Below are 24,110 nucleotides of genomic sequence, written 5' to 3'. Positions count from 1 at the left end.
TGATTATTTCTTGAAATTTAACCTAACAATAGATTAAAATAGGGATTGGCTTTAGTAACAAAACCGTAACAAAACCGTTAATGAAGTAAGACTAGAAATTTCCTAGTAGCTAATATAAGGAAAAAAAGTTAAAAATAAATTGGAAAGGTAATAATTTTAATCTCAAATTTAAGGTTCTTAATCCATTGTTTAAATAATTTTAGATATCTCCCTGTGTATGTTTATGCCCCACCTACCATTATGCCCCACCAATGATAGTAGAGGCCCATTATGTTTTCTGGTCTGTGCATCCGTTCGTTCGTCTGTCTGTCCCGCTTCAGGTTAAAGTTTTTGGTCAAGGTAGTTTTTGATTATGCTGAAGTCCAATCAACTTGAAACTTAGTAAACATGTTCCTTATGATATGATCTTTCTAATTTTAATGCCAAATTATATTTTTTACCCATTTTTACAGTCCATTAAACATGAAAAATGATAGTGCGAATGGGGCATCCATATACTTTAGAAACATTCTTGTTGGTAGCCTGCGTTTTAGTAATTACTATCATTGGCACTATATCACATTTCCTTTCATTTCTCTAGATGTCAACTGATCAGATTTTCATTGTAACCATACAAAATATGGTAAATTCTTATGTATCTACCGACAAAGAACCAGCAACTGTCAAAAGCCAATGGAACTGGCAGAAGAAAGATGCTAACAAAGAACTATTGACTAATGTTAAGTCATTACTAGAGAAGGTATCTAATTGTGAGACGGCCATGGCTTGTGCAAAATGGATGGTAACTCAATTACCTTCTGGTAAGTTATCTGTCACATTCAACAGGATATATGCTGTTGGCTTATTATACACCTTTTTGGAAATATATGCTGGCTTACCTGAGAATCTGCGCGCTTCAATTTTAATGTCAAACAACAGTCACATTTTTATTGTGGCATTAGATATTTTGTATGACGACATTAAAATTTTACAGGAACCTTTGATGTACTGTAATTCTCGACAATAGTGATAGGGTGTTTCGCTAGGATGTTAAATTTAGGCTTTTCATTGGTAAAAGGAAAAGAAAAAATAAGACATACCTGGTAAATGCACAGAAAAAAAGATTTACATTTAAATTGTTAATTTCTTTTAATGTTGGTAATCAATTTTGAATTCCATTAAAGATGGAAAAAATAAAATTGGAGATTTGTGTTTCTTAATCATTTATATTTGAAAATAAAAGCTGTGAAACAGCAGAAATTAGAGCAAAATAAGAAAAAGTTCAAGTTGATTTGCCTGATCTCATTAAAAAATTCTGATCAACTGTTATTGCAAATTTCAGGGGCTGAGAAAGTTATGGGATTAGAAGGTTGTATATACCTAGCACAGAAATGGTACCAAGCTTTACCAGAAAGCAAGGTTAGTATTGTTTTGTTGATACCAAAATATGCAATTTTTTACAATTGTATTATATTATAATATTACGGATTACAAATTTGTCGAGGTTTGTGATTGGATAACAACACAGAGATGTCAGTATATATTCATGAAACTGCCGGGGTATATACGACGTTTTTATCCCCAATTGGAACCTCAAAAACGTCATGATAACACCGGTTACTATGTGAGGTAGTCCAAAGCTATCAGACTGTCAGAGGCTCACAGAGGGAAAATAATGACGTGCTTCAGTCAATAATACATTTTTGATACATAATCACGCAATTTACACTTTTAATTCTTAAATTTAATGTTAAAAGTGTTATTATAAATTATTACATACACAATAAAATTATGTTCACAGCAAATTAGAAAATCCTTCACGTATGCTGAACATATCAGGTTGGGTTTTTCAATATATGTGTTGTCAACAAATACCTGCACTGGGAAATAACATTAAGTCAGGGGTAATCCGTAATATATGTGTAATTCAGGTCTCAGAAAGGGTATATACTGTGACATTCCCGGCTTAGGGCTTATATCCCCTTCGCCTTCGGCTCAGGGGATATAAACTCTAAGCCGGGAATGTCACAGTATATACCCTGCCTGAGACCTGAATAACATATAATATGTGGTGTATACCACAGGGTAATATCATGCCTCTAGTGTATGGGACTGTCCCTTGTGGATGTCTCATGCAGCTGGCTAGCAATTTATTGTGAAAAGAAAGCCGAGTGTGTAAGCCTTTCCTGCCAGTACATAGCCTCTGTATTATCAAGACTTCAGCAGAATCCTCCTCGTGGTAGCACATGGATACTGATTACTTAGTTAATCAGGCTAATCTGCTGGAGATCTCGGAGTAGCAAGGACCCTAGAGATGCAGTGTGTAGGCCCATTGGTGTGTGGATACGCCCTAGCACTCATCAACCTTGCCCCAGTTATGGGAAAATAAATGGTCAGATAGAGGTTGTAGTCAGGGATGACTATCTATCTAGGAGAGACAACTCTGAATTGAAACATGGGTAGATCATGACTCATAGTCGGGGACGACAACTGATCTAAAGGAAGAGAACCTTGAAAGAAAATCTCCTGGTCCTCCAGGTTGGGGGTTGAGCACAAGACCAACTATCTCGTCCCGTAAAAAAACAATCAGTTACGGAAACAAGGACAAGAAACTTAACTCATTTACTTGCCCTATGTGCCAAAAGGCATAACAAGGACTAAACAAAAAAAACCAATCATATTATAAAGTTGTAGATTTGACTGTTTGAAATAATTTAAACACTTTAAAAGAATCATTAAAAACCCAATTTTTAGACTACAGACAAAGAAAAAGCCAAGGCTGCTGTGATTAAGTTCAATGCTATGTGGAGAAGATTGGCTACAGAACAGATATTGTTCTTACATGGAATACGGACACCAGAACTCCACAAACAGGCAGACAAACCTAAACAGCTGATTATAGCATTGTATGAACATCCCTGTATTGTTGACACTACTGAAGATGCTGATGTACCAGGTAGTCAAATTAGAGTAAAATATTGTTATTTATGGACAATTTGTATTCAAATATGCTCCAATAGAACAAAAACCTGACACAGTGCCTTTAAAAAATCAGTTCATCTAATTATGAATATATCTCTAAATAAATTAAGTCTGTTCCAAAATTGATCATTGTGGAAGGGATTTATTGTTAGTGGTTGCGTTTTCCTTAGAGTTTGGTGAGATTTATAAGTCAAATGAAATGTTATATTATTGGCAGTTGGAGTCTAAAAATAGTGCCTCCCATTCTTTATTGGTTCCTAGGAGCTTTCAGTTCTAATTTAACTTTTTTCCAGATATCCATGCCGTTGTAGAAGAAGTTGCCAATTTAAATGACATTAATCTTCAATCTATGATGGTCGAATTATTACAGAAATGGTTGCCGTCTGCTTCCTCAAAACAGCAGGATGCTGATACTGTAGGTTTTCATATTTTTATTAATAGTGTTTGGGGTTAAACTAAGTTATTGCTAATGTTATTTTGCTATATCTAGCTACGAAGCCAACATAAGATAATCTTAAGTTATCTTTTAAAACAAAATTGATGAAAATTGATGAAAGACCAATAAATATCGAATTTCAACCAATATTCAACTTTGAAAAATTAATAAAAAGAAATGTATCTATGTTTTGACAAAATAGCAGCAGCTGACATATAAGAGTATGAAACCTGAATTATTTCAAAGCACAAGTCCTTTCCAAATTTAATTTTGGTTAAATATGTGCCTTGCTTCATTAAACATCAAATTAAACTTTTCATGAATAATTCTATTATACATTATCAAAAATTCGAATAGAGTTTTTCTTCAAAGAAACTTTGACAAATCAGGTGTTTCATAGATCTGAAACTCACTTGTGAAGTTAAAAAAGGCACTGTACATAACATTTTTACATAACAGATTCACCGAAATCCTGCTAACAAACATTTATGTATTGTACACTTACTAACTTCTCAATACATATCTTTTGATTTAAATTAATAAAATAATCTTTTCCAGACTGCAACATTTAACTTTGACAGCCTAAAACTTGGAAATGAAACAGTGAGCGGTGATGATGATGAAGACGATCAGAATTTGAAAAGGTAAAAACTGTCTTGTTGTTTTTAAAGTCCAGTACAATCTTATGTGATTTACCCATGTGTTGCATGCTACAGTATATAACATGCTCCTTGTTGAGGGCTATTCCATTTAAACATAGATCAACCCCCAGGAAGGCATTTTGAAACCACTTCTAGTGGTGGGTGCCCTTTTCAAAGTTTTGATGAGGACAATCCTTCAAAATTTGTAAAAATGCTTCTCTGGGTGGCTGCCCTATTGTCATAGTGCCTTCCTGGGGGTTGATGTATGTTTAAATGGAATAGCCCTGACAAGAATATGTGTACAGAGAGTCAATTTAAAATGCATAATATGCAGTAGAGATATGCATGGGGAATAAAAACAAAACTTTCAACATAAATTATGAAAAAGTTATGGAATGCACACATAAGAAAAATGAAAGATGAAAACAACAAATATAAAAAATATAAAAATTAAGAAAGGATAAACCATCAACGTTGATGAAATTTGTGTGTTTTGATCAATTGAAATATACCAAATTAATCTATGCAGTAACTAGTAAGAAATGTTTCTTATGTTTCAGGGTGATGTACTTACTAAGAAGAGGTGACAGAGAGCAAAACCTTGTCTACCTCATTGAATTTGTTTTCACAGTAAGTAACCAAAACAGTAACTTTGAAACAGAATAAAGGGTAGACTGACTTGTAGTTATTTGCAGAGATAGTTTGTGCCTTTGACTCCAGTATTCTGAAAGTTCTTTAATATTTTGTTTCCAAGTCAGCTGGGGAGTAAAAGTGGGGGTTATGGTTTGTGAACTGATGGTCTTAGACTTCACATGTATATGTATAAGGTATAAGGTACAAATTTACCATTCTAGTTTTTATGTCTAGACTCAAGAAAATTATCAAGGCTGGATTAAAAGTTAGTATTTTCTGATGCTTACAGTTGGATTTCTTTCTTGAAACAACTTATTTCATGACTGTGTCAAATAGAAAAAAATACTTTTGGTTTTAATTGACTTTTTATTGGTTTTAATTAAATTTTTATTTACATGAACCTTCATCATGGAAACAAACTCCTTGACTTCTATTTTATATCATTAAATAAATGTTCACTGACTCCAGTTAATAAGGAGGCTTGCCGGTAAAAGATTTTAAGAAAAAAATAAACATTAATTTTTCATTACAAATTTTTATTTATTACCTTAAGTAGTTGTTACTTTATCATTTGGTACAAAACTCATTCCAAAAAAATCAATTTGTGTTGGCCCCAGGTGACTTTTAAAATGTAGATTTCATTGAATTATCTCCCTTTGATGAAAAAATGCCATTTTTTAGCACGAAAATTGAAATATCTTTTTTACTCCTCTGTGACCTCTATTTTTTATTGTTGTTTTCGAATAAACTGTACATAAACTAAATAATTGTAAAATTTAAGTGATTTCTGTAATTTAGTTCTTTTTTTATTTCGATATTACTTTTTTTCTCCTATTAGTTCAACAGAAAAAAAGGACTGAAAATGAACAGTGACCTCATTTTTTTATTTCATTTTTCTATTTAGTATAAGATAAAGTTCATTTATAGAAAAATATAGAGAAATCCTATATTAAATTAAAAAATTTATTTAGACCCACAAGCCCCCTTAAGGTAAAAAATACTTTTTTCTATTTTTGAAAAGGCAGGATCTTTATTATTTTTCATGTTAACACTTATGTAAGGTGTTTTTGTGTGATTCTTATTTTTCAGTCTGACCAGACACAGGAGAGAACCAATATGTGTAAATTAAGAGCTCTACATTGTCTTTTGGAACTTGGGGAAGAAAAACTTCTCAAAGATTTAGTTGCCAGATCATTTGATGACCTTAGGTAAGTATTCAGTAGCTAAATGGTGTTTATCACTGTGTAGTTTTTTGTTTGGTAAATAACACATGTATGAAACCTGCCAACCCTCCCGTTTTGAGTGGGAGACTCCCGCTCAAATGGTGGTATTCAGGAAATCTCCTGCTTGTCTTTACCCTCCTGCGCAGGAGTATAGAATCTCCTGTTTTGGATATTTCAACCTTGAATGACAAATCAACATTTATTATGTTTTTGTATCACTATGAGGGTTGTTGTTACCTTTTAATCACAGACCATGTGAAATTAAATGGCTTCACTTGACAGCTTGGGTACTAATTAACAATCATCAACGACTTTTGCCTCAAACTTTGTGTTATATTGTAAACACTTCAAAGAAATTTCTGATTACTTCCCCTGTTTTATCCTGTTTTAAGTTATTCTTCTTAAAATAATGTGAATTGATAACACAATACAAATTAAATACAAATCGAATAGATAATCATAAAAGGATGGCAATTAAATGATTTTGTATGCCTAAGCAGGGACTTTCTATACTAACGGGACTCGTTTCTATTGATTTTAACTGATTACTAAGCCGCCTGTTTAAAGCTACCACCCAACAATAAACTTAGTTTCATAGCTCTGATATACAATGCTAGTAGTTAATTGCGTATTTCACAGTACATTGTTGTTATTTAATTATTTTTTGTTAGTATAAAATCTGAATAATAGCTATTTACGATGACAAAAAAAATGAAAAGGATAGCAGCTACTTTGGTCAATTCTAAATAATGTTATCTTATTAAGACATCTCCTGTACATTTTGATTTTTAACCAGATTTTTGTGACAAAAATGTCGGTTATTGATTTGGGGATGTCTGTGCATTAACTCATGAACCATTCAACCAAAAATTTTAATATGTTGTTACTGACAACTAAATGAAGGTTTTGCAAGTTCAATAATGTCGATTTTGACTTATACTGTTCAGGAGTTATGGTTCTTGAAAGATTGAAAAATGGAGTTTCCAGTCATGTCCGTGCATTTACACATGAACTGTTCTACCAAAGCTTCCCTAATTTTAATATGTTGTTACTGATCAGGGGTGTGGAAATATGTGTTGTGAGCACTTGTCCCCGGGCAAGTGAAACCTAAAATTTTACTTGTCCGGGAAAAAAATTACTTGCCCTGATGAGCCCAATAAATATTGAAGTATTTCTTTTTAGCTAATAAATGATTCTTACTTAGCACTGTTGTGCATCACAAACAAATGAAAACCATTTGTTTATATGTGTAAAAAAAAATAGGAAAGTAGGAAATGGTTTAACATCAATGGGACAGAAACTTTAGAGCAAACCAACCAATGAAATGACATGTAAAGGGCAATTTTGCAGCAGTTTTTGAATAAAAATTGTAGCCAGAAGGTATATACTAAATTTGAGGACAGTGATTGAAGAAATGTAAACTAAATAATAGATAAACTATTGATTTTGTGGTGTTTCTCTCGACTGACACACTTGTTTTTTACTTGATTATTTATTGTCGTCTTGATGGGCAGTTAAAGCGTCCCTTTTATTTACAACTTTGACAACAAATAATGTTGACCTTTCATCTATAAATTGAGTATAAATAAGACAAAATCTTATTTTATTTTCCAAATTTCCATAGATAGCCAGGGGCAATCTGATATCCACGATGTCTGAAATTCTCGCTTCCGTTTTTTTAAATACTCTGTGTCCTCCATTAGCATTTAACGTTTTCTGCTCGACTCATGACTCTTTTTGTCTTGCTTGCCCAGCTTTTTAATATGAGGCAGGCATTACCTGTGAATGGGGACGAAGTCTCTATTTTTTTTTTTATTCAAGCATGTTGATAAAAGAAACGGAAATACCGTAACGTTTCCGATATTGGTTCTGTTGTTAGGGAGTTAGTTGTGACGTTATTTAAGTTATGACGTCATATTCAATGTATACAAAGAAACGCTGTTATCAGGTGACGTTTTTTTGTTCATTTCAAATAATTATTAAAAATGATTGGGTGTTGAATTCCTTTACTTTATTTGATGATATGTTGATAAATAATTTTATTCAAAGTCTCATGCCAACAAGACTGAAACAGGAAGCAACAAGACCGGAACAGGAAGTAGATCTGAATAAAAAAGTTAATGATTTTGAGTTCATTAGTAGAATGAAAAATTCGGGAAAATTTTCCCGATTTTTTTTTTTATTGATTTTTCGTCCCCATATTAAGTAATTATCAATCTGAATCTCGATACAAAATTTAAAGAAATGACACTTCCAGTAAATGATGGATAAAACCTAATCGACGATCCTGGGTCAAAGGACAAAGCCAATGCAATGTTTACGCGACTCAGGTTCGCATACTTATTTTTATTTATTTTGGTAATTGATCTATTTCCGGTATCATGGAATATTTCTCGTCATGAACATTGATGTTTTTCCTTGCTGAACATTGGTTTCTTTTACATAAATTAAACATCTTTATACGTTTTGAAGTTAATTTTATGTTTCTGTTGGATTTGAACTTGTATATTTTTTTACTTGTCCACGGGCAACCAAGACAAAAATATTTACTTGTCCGGTTGTTCAAATGTACGAGTCGGGCGAGTCGGGCATAGCATTTCCACACCCCTGCTGATGACAAAATGGAGGTCAAGTTCAATAATGACGATTTTGACTTTTAACTGTTCAGGAGTTATGGTTCTTTAAAGATTGAAACATGGTGTTTCCAGTCGTGTCCGTGCATTTTTTCATGAACCATTCAACAAAATGGAGGTCAAATTTGATATTGACGATTTTCACTTTCACCATTCATCAGTAATGGTTCTTGTGATATTGCCAGGACACAAATAAATGTTAATAAATCCGGTTTGTTGTCGTTGTGACAGCCTCTTGTTACTCTATGTCACAGGCAGACCATCGCACTTCGGTGTAATAACCATCGCACTTCAGCGTGGACCATCACAGTTCAGAGTACCATTGCAGTTCTTAGTCCTACATATATAAAATAATTAACTGTTTCTTAAAAGTATATATCAGCTAACAAATAGAAGAAAATATCATTTTGCCATGAAATAACTGCAGATGAACTTTTGAGTAATGATTTTTATTATAATTCCAAAAATTAAAAGATATAACATATTTATTTTGTAGAGAATTGATGAAGACTTTAACCTACTTAGTGGAACTAGAAAAACTTCATATTCTGCACTCTGTAGAAACATTCCAGGAATCTAATAAAGAGGGACTTATAAAAGGCATTTGGAGGAACCATTACCATCAGAAATCTGTAAGCATTTAATCTTTAAAACAATAGGCTGGTTGGAATTGATTAAAAAGATATTGAATGCATAAATTTATGAATTAAAATTATTTTACTTATAAGAGAGCTTAAGATTATATTGTCACATTATGGTGTCTTATCTGAATTGATTTCTGTTAAATATATGATTGGTCTAAATATGAACAGACTGTCAGTTGTCCTGTAAAATGGTTCAAAGTTGATATAAGTTTTGATCTATACAAGGGGGTTGATATAAGTTTTGATCTATATAAAGGGATTGATATAAGCTTTGATCTATTTAAGGGGGTTGCTATAAGTTTTGATCTATACAAGGGGGTTGATATAAGTTTTTATCTATACAAGGGGGTTGATATATTTTTTTATCTATACAAGGGGGTTGATATAAGTTATGATCTATACAAGGGGGTTGATATAAGCTTTGATCTATACAAGGGGGTTGATATAAGTTTTGATCTATGCCAGGGGGTTGATAAGTCTTAATACATCTACCTCTTTAAAATTACAATTGCAGATGCCTATTATCCTCAAGGTTGAAATAAATTTGATAAAAAAAAAACATTCAATAGATTGAGGTTTTTCTTATTGCCAATATATATGGTTTGACAAAAACATGATATTACCTTATAGTGGTTTTTTTCGTGCGGTGTAAATTTTCGCCTTTTTTCACGGATAGAACAAAATCGCCAAAATAAATTCCGCCAAATTAAAAGTGTACATACAAAGGTATTGATAAAAGTTTTGAATCTACCAAAATAATTACCGCCAAAATATTTCATATACCTTATTCAATGAAAATCGTGAAATTTTACACCCACGAAAAATAACCCGATATACGGTTTATACTTTTTCTGTACCCTATAGTATATTTAATGTTATTACAGGCGGCACTGTTAGCAGCTGGTATGTGTCTAGATTTTAAGGTTCATGAGAAACAATTGTGGAATGGAGTTCTCCAACAACTATTATCGTTTGAACTGGTAGGTTTATTTATTTTCTTTTCAAATTGGTTATACACACTCAACTTCTTTAATACTGAGTATACTAGGACACAGAAAAGTTGGATTTTTTGCTGTTAATTGTAGACCTGACCTAGACTTTCTTTGAATGTGAATAATCATTTATCTATCAGTAGGAACATTTTGTATCAAGTCATCAATAGACACTAAATCTAGACATGTTATGATATTTGTATTCCAAGAAATGAGAGAAAAAAAGTTCATTGGTCTTATAATACTCCTAGACATTTTCGGAAAGTTACAGCTCCAAAATCGGCAAAAAAGGAAGTTTATCGGTAAACAGGAAGTTTTTTAAATGGACAACAATGTCGGGAAATTCCGTACAGAATATGTAATTAATATGAAATTGAAAGTATTCTAACAAATGAATAAGAATTTTATTAGTTTGAGATAAATATTTTAATTAAATTTGAATGAATGGTTTGAGTATCAAGGACAAGATTCTTGTAGTCGTCGTCGTCCGTCGTCGTTAACTTTTACAAAAATCTTCTCCTCTGAAACTACTGGGCCAAATCAAACCAAACTTGGCCATAATCATTATTGGGGTATCTAGTTTAAAAAATGTGTGGCGTGACCCGGTCAACCAACCAAGATGGCCGCCACGGCTAAAAATAGAACATAGGGGTAAAATGCAGTTTTTGGCTTATAACTCAAAAACCAAAGCATTTAGAGCAAATCTGACATGAGTAAAAATGTTTATCAGGTCAAGATCTATCTGCCCTAAAATTTTCAGATGAATCGGTCAATCGGTTGTTGGGTTGCTGCCCCTGAATTGGTAATTTTGAGGAAATTTTGCTGTTTTTGGTTATTATCTTGAATATTATTATAGATAGAGATAAACTGTAAACAGCAATAATGTTCAGCAAAGTAAGATCTACAAATAAGTCAACATGACCAAAATGGTCAGTTGACCCGTTTAGGAGTTATTGCCCTTTATAGTCAATTTTTAACCATTTTTCGTAAATTAAAGTAATCTTTTACAAAAATCTTCTCCTCTGAAACTACTGGGCCAAATTAATCCAAACTTGGCCACAATCATCTTTGGGGTATTTAGTTTAAAAAATGTGTGGCGTGACCTGGTCAACCAACCAAGATGGCCGCCACCGCTAAAAATAGAACATAGGGGTAAAATGCAGTTTTTGGCTTATAACTCAAAAACCAAAGCATTTTGAGGAAATCTGACATGGGATAAAAATGTTTATCAGGTCAAGAACTATCTGCCCTGAAATTTTCAGATGAATCGGTCAATCGGTTGTTGGGTTGCTGCCCCTGAATTGGTAATTTTGAGGAAATTTTGCTGTTTTTGGTTATTATCTTGAAGATTATTATAGATAGAGATAAATTGTAAACAGCAATAATGTTCAGCAAAGTAAGATCTACAAATAAGTCAACGTGACCAAAATGGTCAGTTGACCCCTTTAGGAGTTATTGCCCTTTATAGTCAATCTTTAACCATTTTTCATAAATCTAAGTAATCTTTTACAAAATCTCCACTGAAACTACTAGGCCACAATCATCTTTGGGGTATCTAGTTTGAAAAATGTGTCCGATGACCTGGCCATTCAACCAAGATGGCCGCCACGGCTAAAAATAGAACATAGGGGTAAAATGCAGTTTTTTGCTTATAACTATGAAACCAAAGCATCTAGAGCAAATCTGACAAGAAGTTAAATTGTTAATCAAGTCAATATCTATCTGCCCTGAATTTTTCAGATGAATTGGACAACTGGTTGTTGGGTTGCTGCCCTCCAATTGGTAATTTTTAAAGAAATTTTGCCGTTTTTGGTTATCTTGAATACTATTATAGATAGCGATAAACTGTAAACAGCAATAATGTTCAGCAAAGTAAGATCTACAAATAAGTCAACATGACCTAAATGGTCAATTGACCCCTTAAGGAGTTATTGCCCTTTATAGTCAATTTTTAACAATTTTCATTAATTTGGTAAATTTATGTAAATTTTTACCAAATATAGTTCTCTGTTACTAATGGGCAAAGTTCATGATAGATATAATTGTAAGAAGCAAAATCGTTCAGTAAAGTAAGAACTTCAAACACATCACCATCACCAAAATACAATTTTGTCATGAATCCATTTGTGTCCTTTGTTTAATATGCACATAGACCAAGGTGAGCGACACAGGCTCTTTAGAGCCTCTAGTTTTTTGTTTGATGATTCTAGCTGTTAATCCGAATTATCACACCTCAATCTTCGGGTCTAATCGATGTCAAAACAAATCAGTGACAGGTTGACTTTGTTCCTAATTAAATTCGTTTAGGTTACAATTATGGGATTATCATGTTTTCAATCATAATTTCTTGAATGGTTTTTAACAGTAGTTAAACAGTTGTTTAAAAGTTGAAAAGTTACAAAGTAAAAACGTATTTTTCTGAATAACTTTTTCATAGAGTAAATCATCACTTTACAATATTTAGTCACATGACTGACCCACATGACTTGTGATCACCTGATCAATACATTAGAAAAAATGGCGGTTTATCTTGTCAAAACAAGCGTGGTTTATTCAAACATACACTTTTCTTCAACTCTCTATCATGAACACATACAAAAACAGTAAGTTATGACAACAAGGAACAAAGAGGCTAATGTAATCGTCAGCAAAAGCTTTCTTGTGTCTTTATTATGACTTGGCAAATTTCCTGATAGCATAACAGATGGACAAATTTACACAATAAACGTAACAACAAAGATATAAAATGTATTTTATTTGAATAAAACATGACAAATCAAGAACAATATGATACATATTACAATTATAACATGTAAAACATAAAAACAATTGAGGGTTTAGCAAAAATATTTGGTACTCTTCACTTCACTTGGAAATTTCTTTGTCGGAGTTTGGACCTGAAAAAAGACTAAGAAATTGTTTATAGGCGTGTATAACACGCACCCCTCTTACAAGAAACATGACCTAGGGAATAAATGTGCGTGTTATACATACCAAAAGACGGTAAGCTTTTTTAATCACTTTGTTTCTCCTGTAGATGGAGAATCTGGAATACATATTGATGAGACTCAACAGTGTCCCTGATGTATGGCAAATAGCAATTTATCCTAAAGCTTGGCAAACTGTTCTAGTTTCACCACTCACCAAAGGTAAACCCAAGTGTAATATATTATTTTCATAGAATTTACTTTAGTGTATCAACCATGATGAGAGTACACAATCATGATTTTAACATAGCTTGCTTCCTTAAATTATTTTTAGTCTTCTTTTCTTTTTTTTGTGTCATTAATTCTATGTAATCTGATTTCTTTTCAAAGTATGAAAAATATATCAGCCACATCTCCTTATTGACAGAAGTTTACTGCACTGTCAAATTCAAACTATAAATGGCATAGTAAATGGAATATCATAATGACAAATAACAAAGTTTAAATAGGAAGGATCATGAAGGTTATGTACTTTTATCAGTTTCTAATAATATATGAAGGATATGATTGCCGTCATGAGAGGATCAATTTTGAATGATAAATGAATATTATATTGTCGATAACCTAAATTTGTTTTGAAATTATGAATGCCTCTGTTTCAGCGGTTGCACCTTTAAGTTCTGAGCAGCTAGAAACCTGTGTTCACAGTTTCAATTTACTAAAACGGTATGTATAGTTCTAACTTATGAAGTTTGGAAGAAAACTCTGCAGTATCTCTATAAAGTTATTCACAGAGCAGTCTTGAGTGTTTGGATATCAGCTAATGTCATGCCAGTAGTAATAATTTTGAATCCTTAAAGTCATATGAAACCAGTGAGTGGTGAAAAATAATGTTTATCCAATTCTTGAACCAATGCATGTATATAATAAACTTTGAGCTCGATTTAATCATTTTTTACGCAAATATATCATATAATCATCAGTTTTTTTTCTCTCTGTCTGTTATGATTTAACAAATATGGCTGCTCATTAAATGCCATGTTTTAAAGACGAAGTTTACCGATTGTCACCTTATAGTAAACACATAACAAAAAGCATGGTTATTGAGCATGTGTTTAACATGTACAATCAGATAATTGTTTATTCTAATGACAGATCCATGGGTATTGCGATCACCGTATTTTTACGAGGAGGGTTACGCTCGGGTTTCTATGCATACCAAAATATGTTGGCGAAGCAAGAAAATAAAAATAAGTAAACTTCTTCTAAATGTGGACAAATAAAAGAATTTTCCTCTGAAAAAAGTATATGTACATAAGTTGTATAATGAAAACGATCCATTTAGTTATAAAAAACATATGCATGTTTTTTTTTAATTTGAGGTTTCTTATGACTAAATAATTCAAAAGTTATAAGAAAATACTTGACACTTAATTTTTTTATACATGATTTGAAAACTATTCCTAAAAGTAAGACATTGATAAAATAGGAAAGTGAGAGCTTTTAATCTGTATTTTAACTAGTACTAAAAAGTATTTCTGTTTTTAGATGTCCTATCCTGCATTGCCTAGATATGTCAGTTTTTGTTCAACATTTCTTGCGACTAGAAATGGAGGTCTGTGCTTTAAGTTGTCTGTTGTTCTCTGGAGAAGAAGAATCTATACAGGTAAATATCCAAGTCGCAATTTTTAGATAGTATATTATATTACAAGTGTATTTAGTTCTCACATGTCAATCTCTCACCTTGAGATATTCACATAGATATATGTCAATGAGACAACTCTCCATCCAAATAACAATTTATAAAAGTAAACCATTATAGGTCAAGGTACTGCCTTCAACATGGAGCCTTAGCTCACACCGAACAACAAGCTGTAATGGGTTCCAAATTTACTAGTGTAAAACCATTCTAACGGTCAAATCAACGGTCTAATCTATATAAAAAATTTGTAAGGGTTCCCCGGAACCCGGTGTCTCGCCTACTTTTGCTGTAAATCGCAGGCTCAACAAAAATACGGAAAAAACTCAATAAAAATATTCCTCTTGATACAATCTTCTGATTTTAAGAAGCTTCTGTCTTAGTTTGGTTAAAATCCAGGATAGTTTATGAATCTAATAAATGTTTTAAAAACAACTGCAGACTGTACATGTATGTATGGTTAACTGGAAGAAAATTTAAGTTCATTTAAAAGTAAAATACGGAAAAATGGATTTATTTTTTTACAAAATTTACTTCTTGATACTATCTTATGATCATAAACAAGCTTCTGTCTAAGTTTGGTACAAACCCAGGATAGTTTAAGAAAGTTATTAAAATTTTAAAAACTTTAACCACCATTGACCACAGGGTGAATGTAATGTTTCCCCGCAGAAAAACTAAGTCCATTTAAAAGTAAAATATGGAAAAAATGGATTTATTATTTTACAAAATTTACTTCTGGATACTATCTTATGATCATAAACAAGCTTCTGTCCAAGTTTGGTACAAACCCAGGATAGTTTAAGAAAGTTATTAAAATTCTAAAAACTTTAACTTCAGAGTGAATGTAATGTTTCCCCGTAGAAAAACTAAGTCCATTTATCAGTAAAATTTGGAAAAATTTGAATTTTATTTTTACAAAATTCACTTCTGGATACTATCTTAAGATCATAAACAAGCTTCTGTCCAAGTTTGGTAGAAATCCATTATAGTTTAAGAAAGTTATTAAAATTTCAAAAACTTTAACCACAGAGTGAATATTTGTTGACGCCGCCGACGCCGACGGAAAGTAGGATCGCTAAGTCTCGCTTTTTCGACTAAAGTCGAAGGCTCGACAAAAACGAGAAACAGGTATAAATTACATAGACAAACAACTACTGTACACCAGATTCCTGACTTAGGACAGGTGCAAACATTTGCAGCAGGATTAAATGTTTTAATGGTACCAAACCTTCTCCCTTTTTCTTAAATAATAATAGCATAACATCACAACATAGAAAAACACACGATAAAATATGTATGTATTCATCTGTTTATTTTTAGACTTTTTATGATTTGGAAAAAAGTTTTAGTATGTTATAAATCTGATATGAGAATTTGAGTCAAATTGGTGAACATGATTGCATATAGTTCACCATTACAAACTTCCATATAGCACAGCAATTTTAATTGAGTGAACAGAATTTTAATTGAGTGAACAGCTATTTTCTAAAGTAATGATAATGTAAAAGGGCATCTATTTCTTTACAATAGTAAATTCTGGATTAATATTATTTGAAAGTCAGAGGTCGTTTATTAAGGATAACATTAATGTGTGTTACTGATCCCTTATAGATCCACAGAGAATTTTACTAGGGGGTTAGTAGTGAACCGCAAGAAGCTTTTTGTCTCACCTTGACGAAGTGAGACATAGGTATGCTGTTTCCGTGGACGGCGTCAACAATGTATTAGTTTGTGATTAGCTCAGTTTTATGGGGAACCACTAGTGGTATGTCAATGATAATTGGTATGCAGATGTATTACCATTTCCACATCTCATTGCCATGGAGATTATTTGGCTCCGCCCCCTCAGTCATGGTCTATTGACTTTGAATGGTTTGCTTACTTTACATGTATTAGTTTGTGATTAGCTCAGTTTTATGGGGAACCACTAGTGGTACGTCAATGATAATTGGTATGCAGATGTATTACCATTGCCACATCTCATTGCCATGAAGATTTTTTGGCTCCGCCCCCTCAGTCATAGTCTATTGACTTTGAATGGTTTGCTTACTTTACATGTATTACTTTGTGATTAGGTCAATTTATGGGGATCCACTTGTGGTAGGTCATTGATATTTGGTTTGCAATTGTATTAGCATTAATTGGCACAATTCATTGCCAAAATTACAAAAAGGCGAGACATATCTCTGTGATAACAGTTTATTTAACTGCTCATGGAACTTTTCCTGCCAAATAATTTATAAAAAAAAAAGCAATGAAATGACATCATGAACCCCATATGAAATCCATAGGGTCAGAATTACAGAGTCAAACCATCATAATGTCACTTATTTACCCACGGAAGGATCAAATTATTTGAAGGATTATCTAAAAGAGTTGAATAGAAAAAGAATTGCCTTGTTTCCAATCTTTTGATTTTAAGACTAAGAATAAAGATTTTGATATTCAAATATTTTATCTTCTGCTATTTAATAATTTTTTATAGATTTCAATTCACAGTTTGACCAATCTTTTTTTTGTGATTGTAGAGTGTGATTGCCAGAGAAAACATAAGACTTTTGGATAATGCAGAGAAATATTTATCATACAGCATGGACAGTTTCTCTGCACAACAGGTCAGTCTTAAATAAATTATGGTCAAGAATACTTTAACTGGACATACAATCACTGTACAAACATGTTAACAGCCTTTTGAGAGGCATGGAAATCTGAATTAACGTTCTCCAAAAATAGTACTTGTTTAGTGAGAAAATATCTTGTATATACAGATAGAATATGAAATTACAAAAATGTACTATAGAGACTATATATTCTCTGAACCATAATCACCCAAAAAAACGTTTTCCCACTTTTTAGGTCACCTGGCCCGTAGGTCCAAGTGAGCTTTTCTCATCGCTTGGTGTCCGTCGTCCGTCGTCGTTAACTTTTACAAAAATCTTCTCCTCTGAAACTACTGGGCCAAATCAAACCAAACTTGGCCACAATCATCATTGGGGTATCTAGTTTAAAAAATGTGTGGCGTGACCCGGTCAACCAACCAAGATGGCCGCCACGGCTAAAAATAGAACATAGGGGTAAAATGCAGTTTTTGGCTTATAACTCAAAAACCAAAGCATTTAGAGCAAATCTGACAGGGGTAAAAATGTTTATCAGGTCAAGATCTATCTGCCCTGAAATTTTCAGATGAATCGGTCAATCGGTTGTTGGGTTGCTGCCCCTGAATTGGTAATTTTGAAGAAATTTTGCTGTTTTTGGTTATTATCTTGAATATTATTATAGTTAGAGATAAACTGTAAACAGCAATAATGTTCAGCAAAGTAAGATCTACAAATAAGTCAACATGACCAAAATGGTCAGTTGACCCGTTTAGGAGTTATTGCCCTTTATAGTCAATTTTTAACCATTTTTCGTTAATTAAAGTAATCTTTTACAAAAATCTTCTCCTCTGAAACTACATGGCCAAATTAATCCAAACTTGGCCACAATCATCTTTGGGGTATCTAGTTTAAAAAATGTGTGGCGTGACCTGGTCAACCAACCAAGATGGCCGCCACGGCTAAAAATAGAACAAAGGGGTAAAATGCAGTTTTTGGCTTATAACTCAAAAACCAAAGCATTTTGAGGAAATCTGACATGGGGTAAAAATGTTTATCAGGTCAAGATCTATCTGCCCTGAAATTTTCAGATGAATCGGTCAATCGGTTGTTGGGTTGCTGCCCCTGAATTGGTAATTTTGAGGAAATTTTGCTGTTTTTGGTTATTATCTTGAATATTATTATAGATAGAGATAAACTGTAAACAGCAATAATGTTCAGCAAAGTAAGATCTACAAATAAGTCAACATGACCAAAATGGTCAGTTGACCCGTTTAGGAGTTATTGCCCTTTATAGTCAATTTTTAACCATTTTTCGTAAATTAAAGTAATCTTTTACAAAAATCTTCTCCTCTGAAACTACTGGGCCAAATTAATCCAAACTTGGCCACAATCATCTTTGGGGTATCTAGTTTAAAAAATGTGTGGCGTGACCTGGTCAACCAACCAAGATGGCCGGGCAGTGATATTGTTGGCTTTTTTCAAAACTACCTCTACCCTGTTTTATTGGGAAAATATGCATCATTTTCATCAAATTGGGAAATTAAAAATAAACCAAAAATTTGACTGAAACTTCAATTTACAGACCCCTTTTCAAGAGTCTACTCTTGCTTTGAAATAAGACCACTTTTGTCAGTGACTATTCATAAATATATCTCTAAATCTGCACATTTAGTTATTTCAGGCATGAAAAATGTTTAAATGAGTGTTTTTCAGTTTGTATTTATGCACAATTTCTACTAAGACTTCACTGTTTGGGAAAAAAGTTGTCTTTTTGGGAATAATTTTAAGCCATTTTTGTTTCAAATTGGGATTTTTCTCCAGGGGAAAAAGCCTTTATTCTCCACTAATTTAAGGCAAACAATATCACTGGGCCGCCACCGCTAAAAATAGAACATACGGGTAAAATGCAGTTTTTGGCTTATAACTCAAAAACCAAAGCATTTTGAGAAAATCTGACATGGGATAAAAATGTTTATCAGGTCAAGAACTATCTGCCCTGAAATTTTCAGATGAATCGGTCAATCGGTTGTTGGGTTGCTGCCCCTGAATTGGTAATTTTGAGGAAATTTTGCTGTTAATGGTTATTATCTTGAATATTATTATAGATAGAGATAAATTGTGAACAGCAATAATGTTCAGCAAAGTAAGATCTACAAATAAGTCAACATGACCAAAATGGTCAGTTGACCCCTTTAGGAGTTATTGCCCTTTATAGTCAATCTTTAACCATTTTTCATAAATCTAAGTAATCTTTTACAAAATCTCCACTGAAACTACTAGGCCACAATCATCTTTGGGGTATCTAGTTTGAAAAATGTGTCCGATGACCTGGTCATTCAACCAAGATGGCCGCCACGGCTAAAAATAGAACATAGGGGTAAAATGCAGTTTTTTGCTTATAACTATGAAACCAAAGCATCTAGAGCAAATCTGACAAGAAGTTAAATTGTTAATCAAGTCAATATCTATCTGCCCTGAATTTTTCAGATGAATTGGACAACTGGTTGTTGGGTTGCTGCCCTCCAATTGGTAATTTTTAAAGAAATTTTGCCGTTTTTGGTTATCTTGAATACTATTATAGATAGCGATAAACTGTAAACAGCAATAATGTTCAGCAAAGTAAGATCTACAAATAAGTCAACATGACCTAAATGGTCAATTGACCCCTTAAGGAGTTATTGCCCTTTATAGTCAATTTTTAACAATTTTCATTAATTTGGTAAATTTATGTAAATTTTTACCAAATATAGTTCTCTGTTACTAATGGGCAAAGTTCATGATAGATATAATTGTAAGAAGCAAAATCGTTCAGTAAAGTAGGAACTTCAAACACATCACCATCACCAAAATACAATTTTGTCATGAATCCATTTGTGTCCTTTGTTTAATATGCACATAGACCAAGGTGAGCGACACAGGCTCTTTAGAGCCTCTAGTTTACATGTACTGGAAATGTTGCAAGAATTTACAAATTGTTAACCAAATAGTTAAATTATCTATAAATATCAAATTCAATTGTGTGATGATATTTTCTCCTGTCATTATAGTAGGTTGTCTAACTGTTGCTAGGTTGCTATGTCGCTAGTATTAACTTCATATTTTACATGTTTTTTCAATATTTTGTTTTAAGGTGAAGGATCATGTATATGACTACATTATTAACAATGAAGAGTTTGCCATGATTGTTGCTACCAAATTCTTACCAGAGTTAACTGTTTATGCTGTGAAGAAAAAAAACATAGCTGGTCTAATTAAATTTGCAGTAGAGAAAGACAGGTAACAAGAATATTACTAAACTTTCTTTTAAAAATGTTTATAAGATGAAAAAGTTATCTGAAAGGTCAAACAAGATCATATATATTGGGAATGAACTTAATAGAATTAAGAATGTTGATAATAAAGGGTTCTATGTTTGCAATTTGAATAATGATAAAAAAGCGCAAAGATTCTGTAAATATGTAGAACTAGAGCAATTCAAATTAAATTGATTAAAAGCAAAAAGGGGGGAAAATACACAAATAAACAGTTTTGTAAAAAGACTGTGTCAAATTTTATAAGCTGTCTTTAAATCTCCCAATGGAATTAAGGGAAGAGTTTGAACTTTTATCATTGACAAGTTCCTTTTTTAACGGAACTATTTTTGAATTTACATTCAAAATGTGAGAAACCCTTGATAAACAATGAAGCCTATTTCTAACTTTCTTATTCAGAAAAAGAGATGCAGATAAAGTGCTACAGTTGTTTATATCAGAGAATACAGACTACTTGAGTAGGTTGTTAAAGATAACATCTGGTGATGATGGTTCAGAATTCTTGCTTCTTAAGGTAAGGTATCCTTTATTTTGTATTTTTGTATGTCGCTTCATGTTAAATTTCAGTCATAATTTATACCTTTTCAACATAAGGGGTTCTTCCTTCCAACATTTGAGCTGAATTTACAGTTATTTAAAAGTATAAAATGTATGCAACTGAGTAATCATTAGTAAAATTCAGAAATTATTGCAATGTTTTTATTATTGTGAAAAATATGTCAATATTTGAAATTTGCATTCATCAATATCCTTCTGAAAAAATTTTGCAATCACACTAATCAAATCTTGCATTTTACCAGTTATTAGTGATTTGAAGGCATGCATTCATTTTGGTATTTATAGTAGTTATGATCTTCAATTTCATCATATTGTGTATGCTTTTAGAGGTTGTGAATTTTGATTTTAGGTTGAATATGCCAATAAAACATGTATGTAGTATATAGGTATCATCATTGCCTCATTTATTAGAAGAACAGAATTTTCTATCAGGATCTTTGTTAAAAATCTCGTGCAAAGATGTTTGACACGAAAAGTTAGTGTAAAAGTTCTTAGTTTTGTATTAAAGAATGAAAATTTATGTTCAATGTCTGAAGCAGCTATTCTAAAATGTTTAAAAGCTTGATATTTAATCATTCTTTCAAATGTATCAAAATTAATTGTATTAAGATGTTTATCCCCTTAATGCATATCTTTATCTTGTTTTTTCTCTATTTATAGGCATACATGGAGTTAGAAGGTATGGGTGAATTGGTTTACTTGTTGTAATGATTGTACAGTCACCAGTACTGTTCTTCTGGAAAAAATAATACTCCAAACATAATTTAAAATGACAAGCATTATCTGGCTGTGTGTATTGTGTGTAGTATCTCAAAATCTCAGCTCCATATTTGAATGAAGAAGATGGTATCACATGATAAGGAATCAGTTTGAATCTATTGCTTATATTGTGTATATTAATTCCCTCCTTTAACATTCAGTATAGATATTATAATCAGGAATCCTGATGACCCTATACTAACATTTGTATTTATATATTAACTTATTGATTATTGTACATATATTTTTGTACACTTGAAAGTAATTTAAATGTACAAATTTTACACTATGCACATGGATGCTAGATTTACCATACAGCTGTGTTAAATGTTATAGATAAAATATATATCCTGGGAATTGTATAGAAATTCTATGAAATAAAGCTTCTGCTTATTGATAAAAAAAAATGTGGCGAAATTGATTCATAAATGACTTTTGTCTCCAAGGTAAGGAGTAGTTTTGTGATGGTTTTTTTTTTACAACTTTTTGTTTGTTTGTCAACAATGTATGTATGTATTATAAGACAATTAAATTGAAAGGGTTCTGTAATGATCACTGGCAAAGCCGTCTACAGTTCATGTGATACAAATGATTTGTTGAAAAGTGCTGGTGTGCATATATTAAAAATATTTTGTTTCTTTGAATTGTATTTTTGTTAAGAGTCAAAAAAGGAAGACATTCACAACCAAAAAAGTATATCAAAAGTACCATACTCAAATAGGGGAAGTTCATAAAAACAGACAAAAATCAAATGTTATCAACAAACTTAAAGTCTTGAAAACATTTCTCATATTCCTAATTTGTTACTGTTTTTTTTCTTCCAAGAAACAAATGGTGGTTTAAACAAGGTTTCATGACAACTGTTTATAGTGCTTTATTATGACAACTTTGGGTAAGCAACCCAATCAGACAAGATTAATGGTACTATAATTGGGATAAAACTGTAAAAATACATAGACTTTCAATGCAACTGACTAAAAAATTTGAACAAGCATACCATTAATCTTACAAAGTGTTACAAAAAACTATTATAAATTTGACAAAGACACCAAGAAATGTTTGTGAAGTTGATAGGACACACATTCAAATAAAGTACTTAGTGCTTCTTTGTCTGTAACTATGCACAAATGAACAGTAAAAAATATTGGGTTACATCTTTGAATCAGTTTATTTAAGTATGCATTTTATTCTTTTTGTCCATTTTTGGGCAAGTAAAATACCAAAATACCAAACTCCAAGAAAAACTCTAAACAGAGAGCCTTATCAAATGGCAAAATCAAAAATTCAAACATATCCAACGAATGGAAATTATTTCTCAAGGAAGAGTGTTTAAGGATGATTGATTCTTTGTAGTTAAAAATTGGGGGAGAATTGTCAGTAATTTTATACAAACAGTATCAAAATTGCACAATTTTACCTGAACTTCAATAAAAAGATAAAGTATGATGAGGCTACTTTTTTTTTGTCCTTACAAATGATTTAAAGAACAATTGAACTGAAAAATGATTGAGAGGAAAAGCATTCACTTCTAAAATGATGCAGTTTTGATGGAAGAATGTATACATATGAAAAGAAATAAAAAGTGACCAGTAGAATGTAAAAGTAAAAAAAAAACCAATATAAGACACATCAAGTAGCAGTAATAAAATTTACTATAGGCACATTGAACATGCACAATGCTATTTACAAGAAATTTATCCACAAACAAATGATAAAAAGATTCAAAGCTTATGTGTACAAAGATGTTAATGATATTCGTTTGATAAACAATACCTGAAAATTGATAACATTGACACCTCAAATATAATTTGTGGTCTCAAATATAATTTGCTGTCTATGATACATTATATGACTACGTTTTTAGAAAAAAAACACTGATAATGAAGTGAAACATGAAGCCAATGGAAATTATAATTGTGTAAACACTAAATACTAAAGAACACGCTGTGTGATCAATGTGGAAAATTTGGAAATTAAGAAAATCTGCTAGCTCAGTTAAAAAAGATAATTTAAGGAAGAATACCATACTGCTTTGTTTGGGATTTAAATGCCTCGATGAATGGCGTATATTTAAAACAATTCATAGCCAACAA

The 24,110-nt window shown here is 32.0% G+C and overlaps 1 protein-coding gene across 2 annotated transcripts in view; it reads left to right on the top strand.

The window, feature by feature from the left end:
• LOC134712083 (kinetochore-associated protein 1-like) overlaps positions 1 to 22,654 on the top strand; it is a 78,949-nt gene extending 56,295 nt beyond the window's left edge. Inside the window, exons 48-63 of one of the 2 annotated variants that reach the window (XM_063573235.1) lie at positions 581 to 800; positions 1,322 to 1,398; positions 2,734 to 2,935; positions 3,255 to 3,376; positions 3,956 to 4,041; positions 4,599 to 4,668; positions 5,761 to 5,879; positions 9,024 to 9,159; positions 10,056 to 10,151; positions 13,201 to 13,312; positions 13,753 to 13,816; positions 14,639 to 14,756; positions 17,321 to 17,407; positions 20,520 to 20,665; positions 21,100 to 21,214; positions 21,919 to 22,654. In XM_063573235.1, coding sequence (XP_063429305.1) covers positions 581 to 800; positions 1,322 to 1,398; positions 2,734 to 2,935; positions 3,255 to 3,376; positions 3,956 to 4,041; positions 4,599 to 4,668; positions 5,761 to 5,879; positions 9,024 to 9,159; positions 10,056 to 10,151; positions 13,201 to 13,312; positions 13,753 to 13,816; positions 14,639 to 14,756; positions 17,321 to 17,407; positions 20,520 to 20,665; positions 21,100 to 21,214; positions 21,919 to 21,966 — 1,818 coding nt within the window. In that variant the 3' untranslated portion in view covers positions 21,967 to 22,654. The remainder of the gene's footprint in view (positions 1 to 580; positions 801 to 1,321; positions 1,399 to 2,733; positions 2,936 to 3,254; positions 3,377 to 3,955; positions 4,042 to 4,598; positions 4,669 to 5,760; positions 5,880 to 9,023; positions 9,160 to 10,055; positions 10,152 to 13,200; positions 13,313 to 13,752; positions 13,817 to 14,638; positions 14,757 to 17,320; positions 17,408 to 20,519; positions 20,666 to 21,099; positions 21,215 to 21,918) is intronic. The other variant, XM_063573236.1, reaches the window with a different exon arrangement.
• The last annotated feature ends 1,456 nt before the right edge of the window (positions 22,655 to 24,110 follow it).

This window comes from Mytilus trossulus, chromosome 3 (genome assembly GCF_036588685.1).
Source record: "Mytilus trossulus isolate FHL-02 chromosome 3, PNRI_Mtr1.1.1.hap1, whole genome shotgun sequence".
In the NCBI taxonomy this organism is placed as follows: Eukaryota; Metazoa; Mollusca; class Bivalvia; order Mytilida; family Mytilidae; genus Mytilus; species Mytilus trossulus.
The sequence above is the reverse complement of the archived record's forward strand: the minus strand, read 5'-3'. Positions and strand labels throughout refer to the sequence as shown.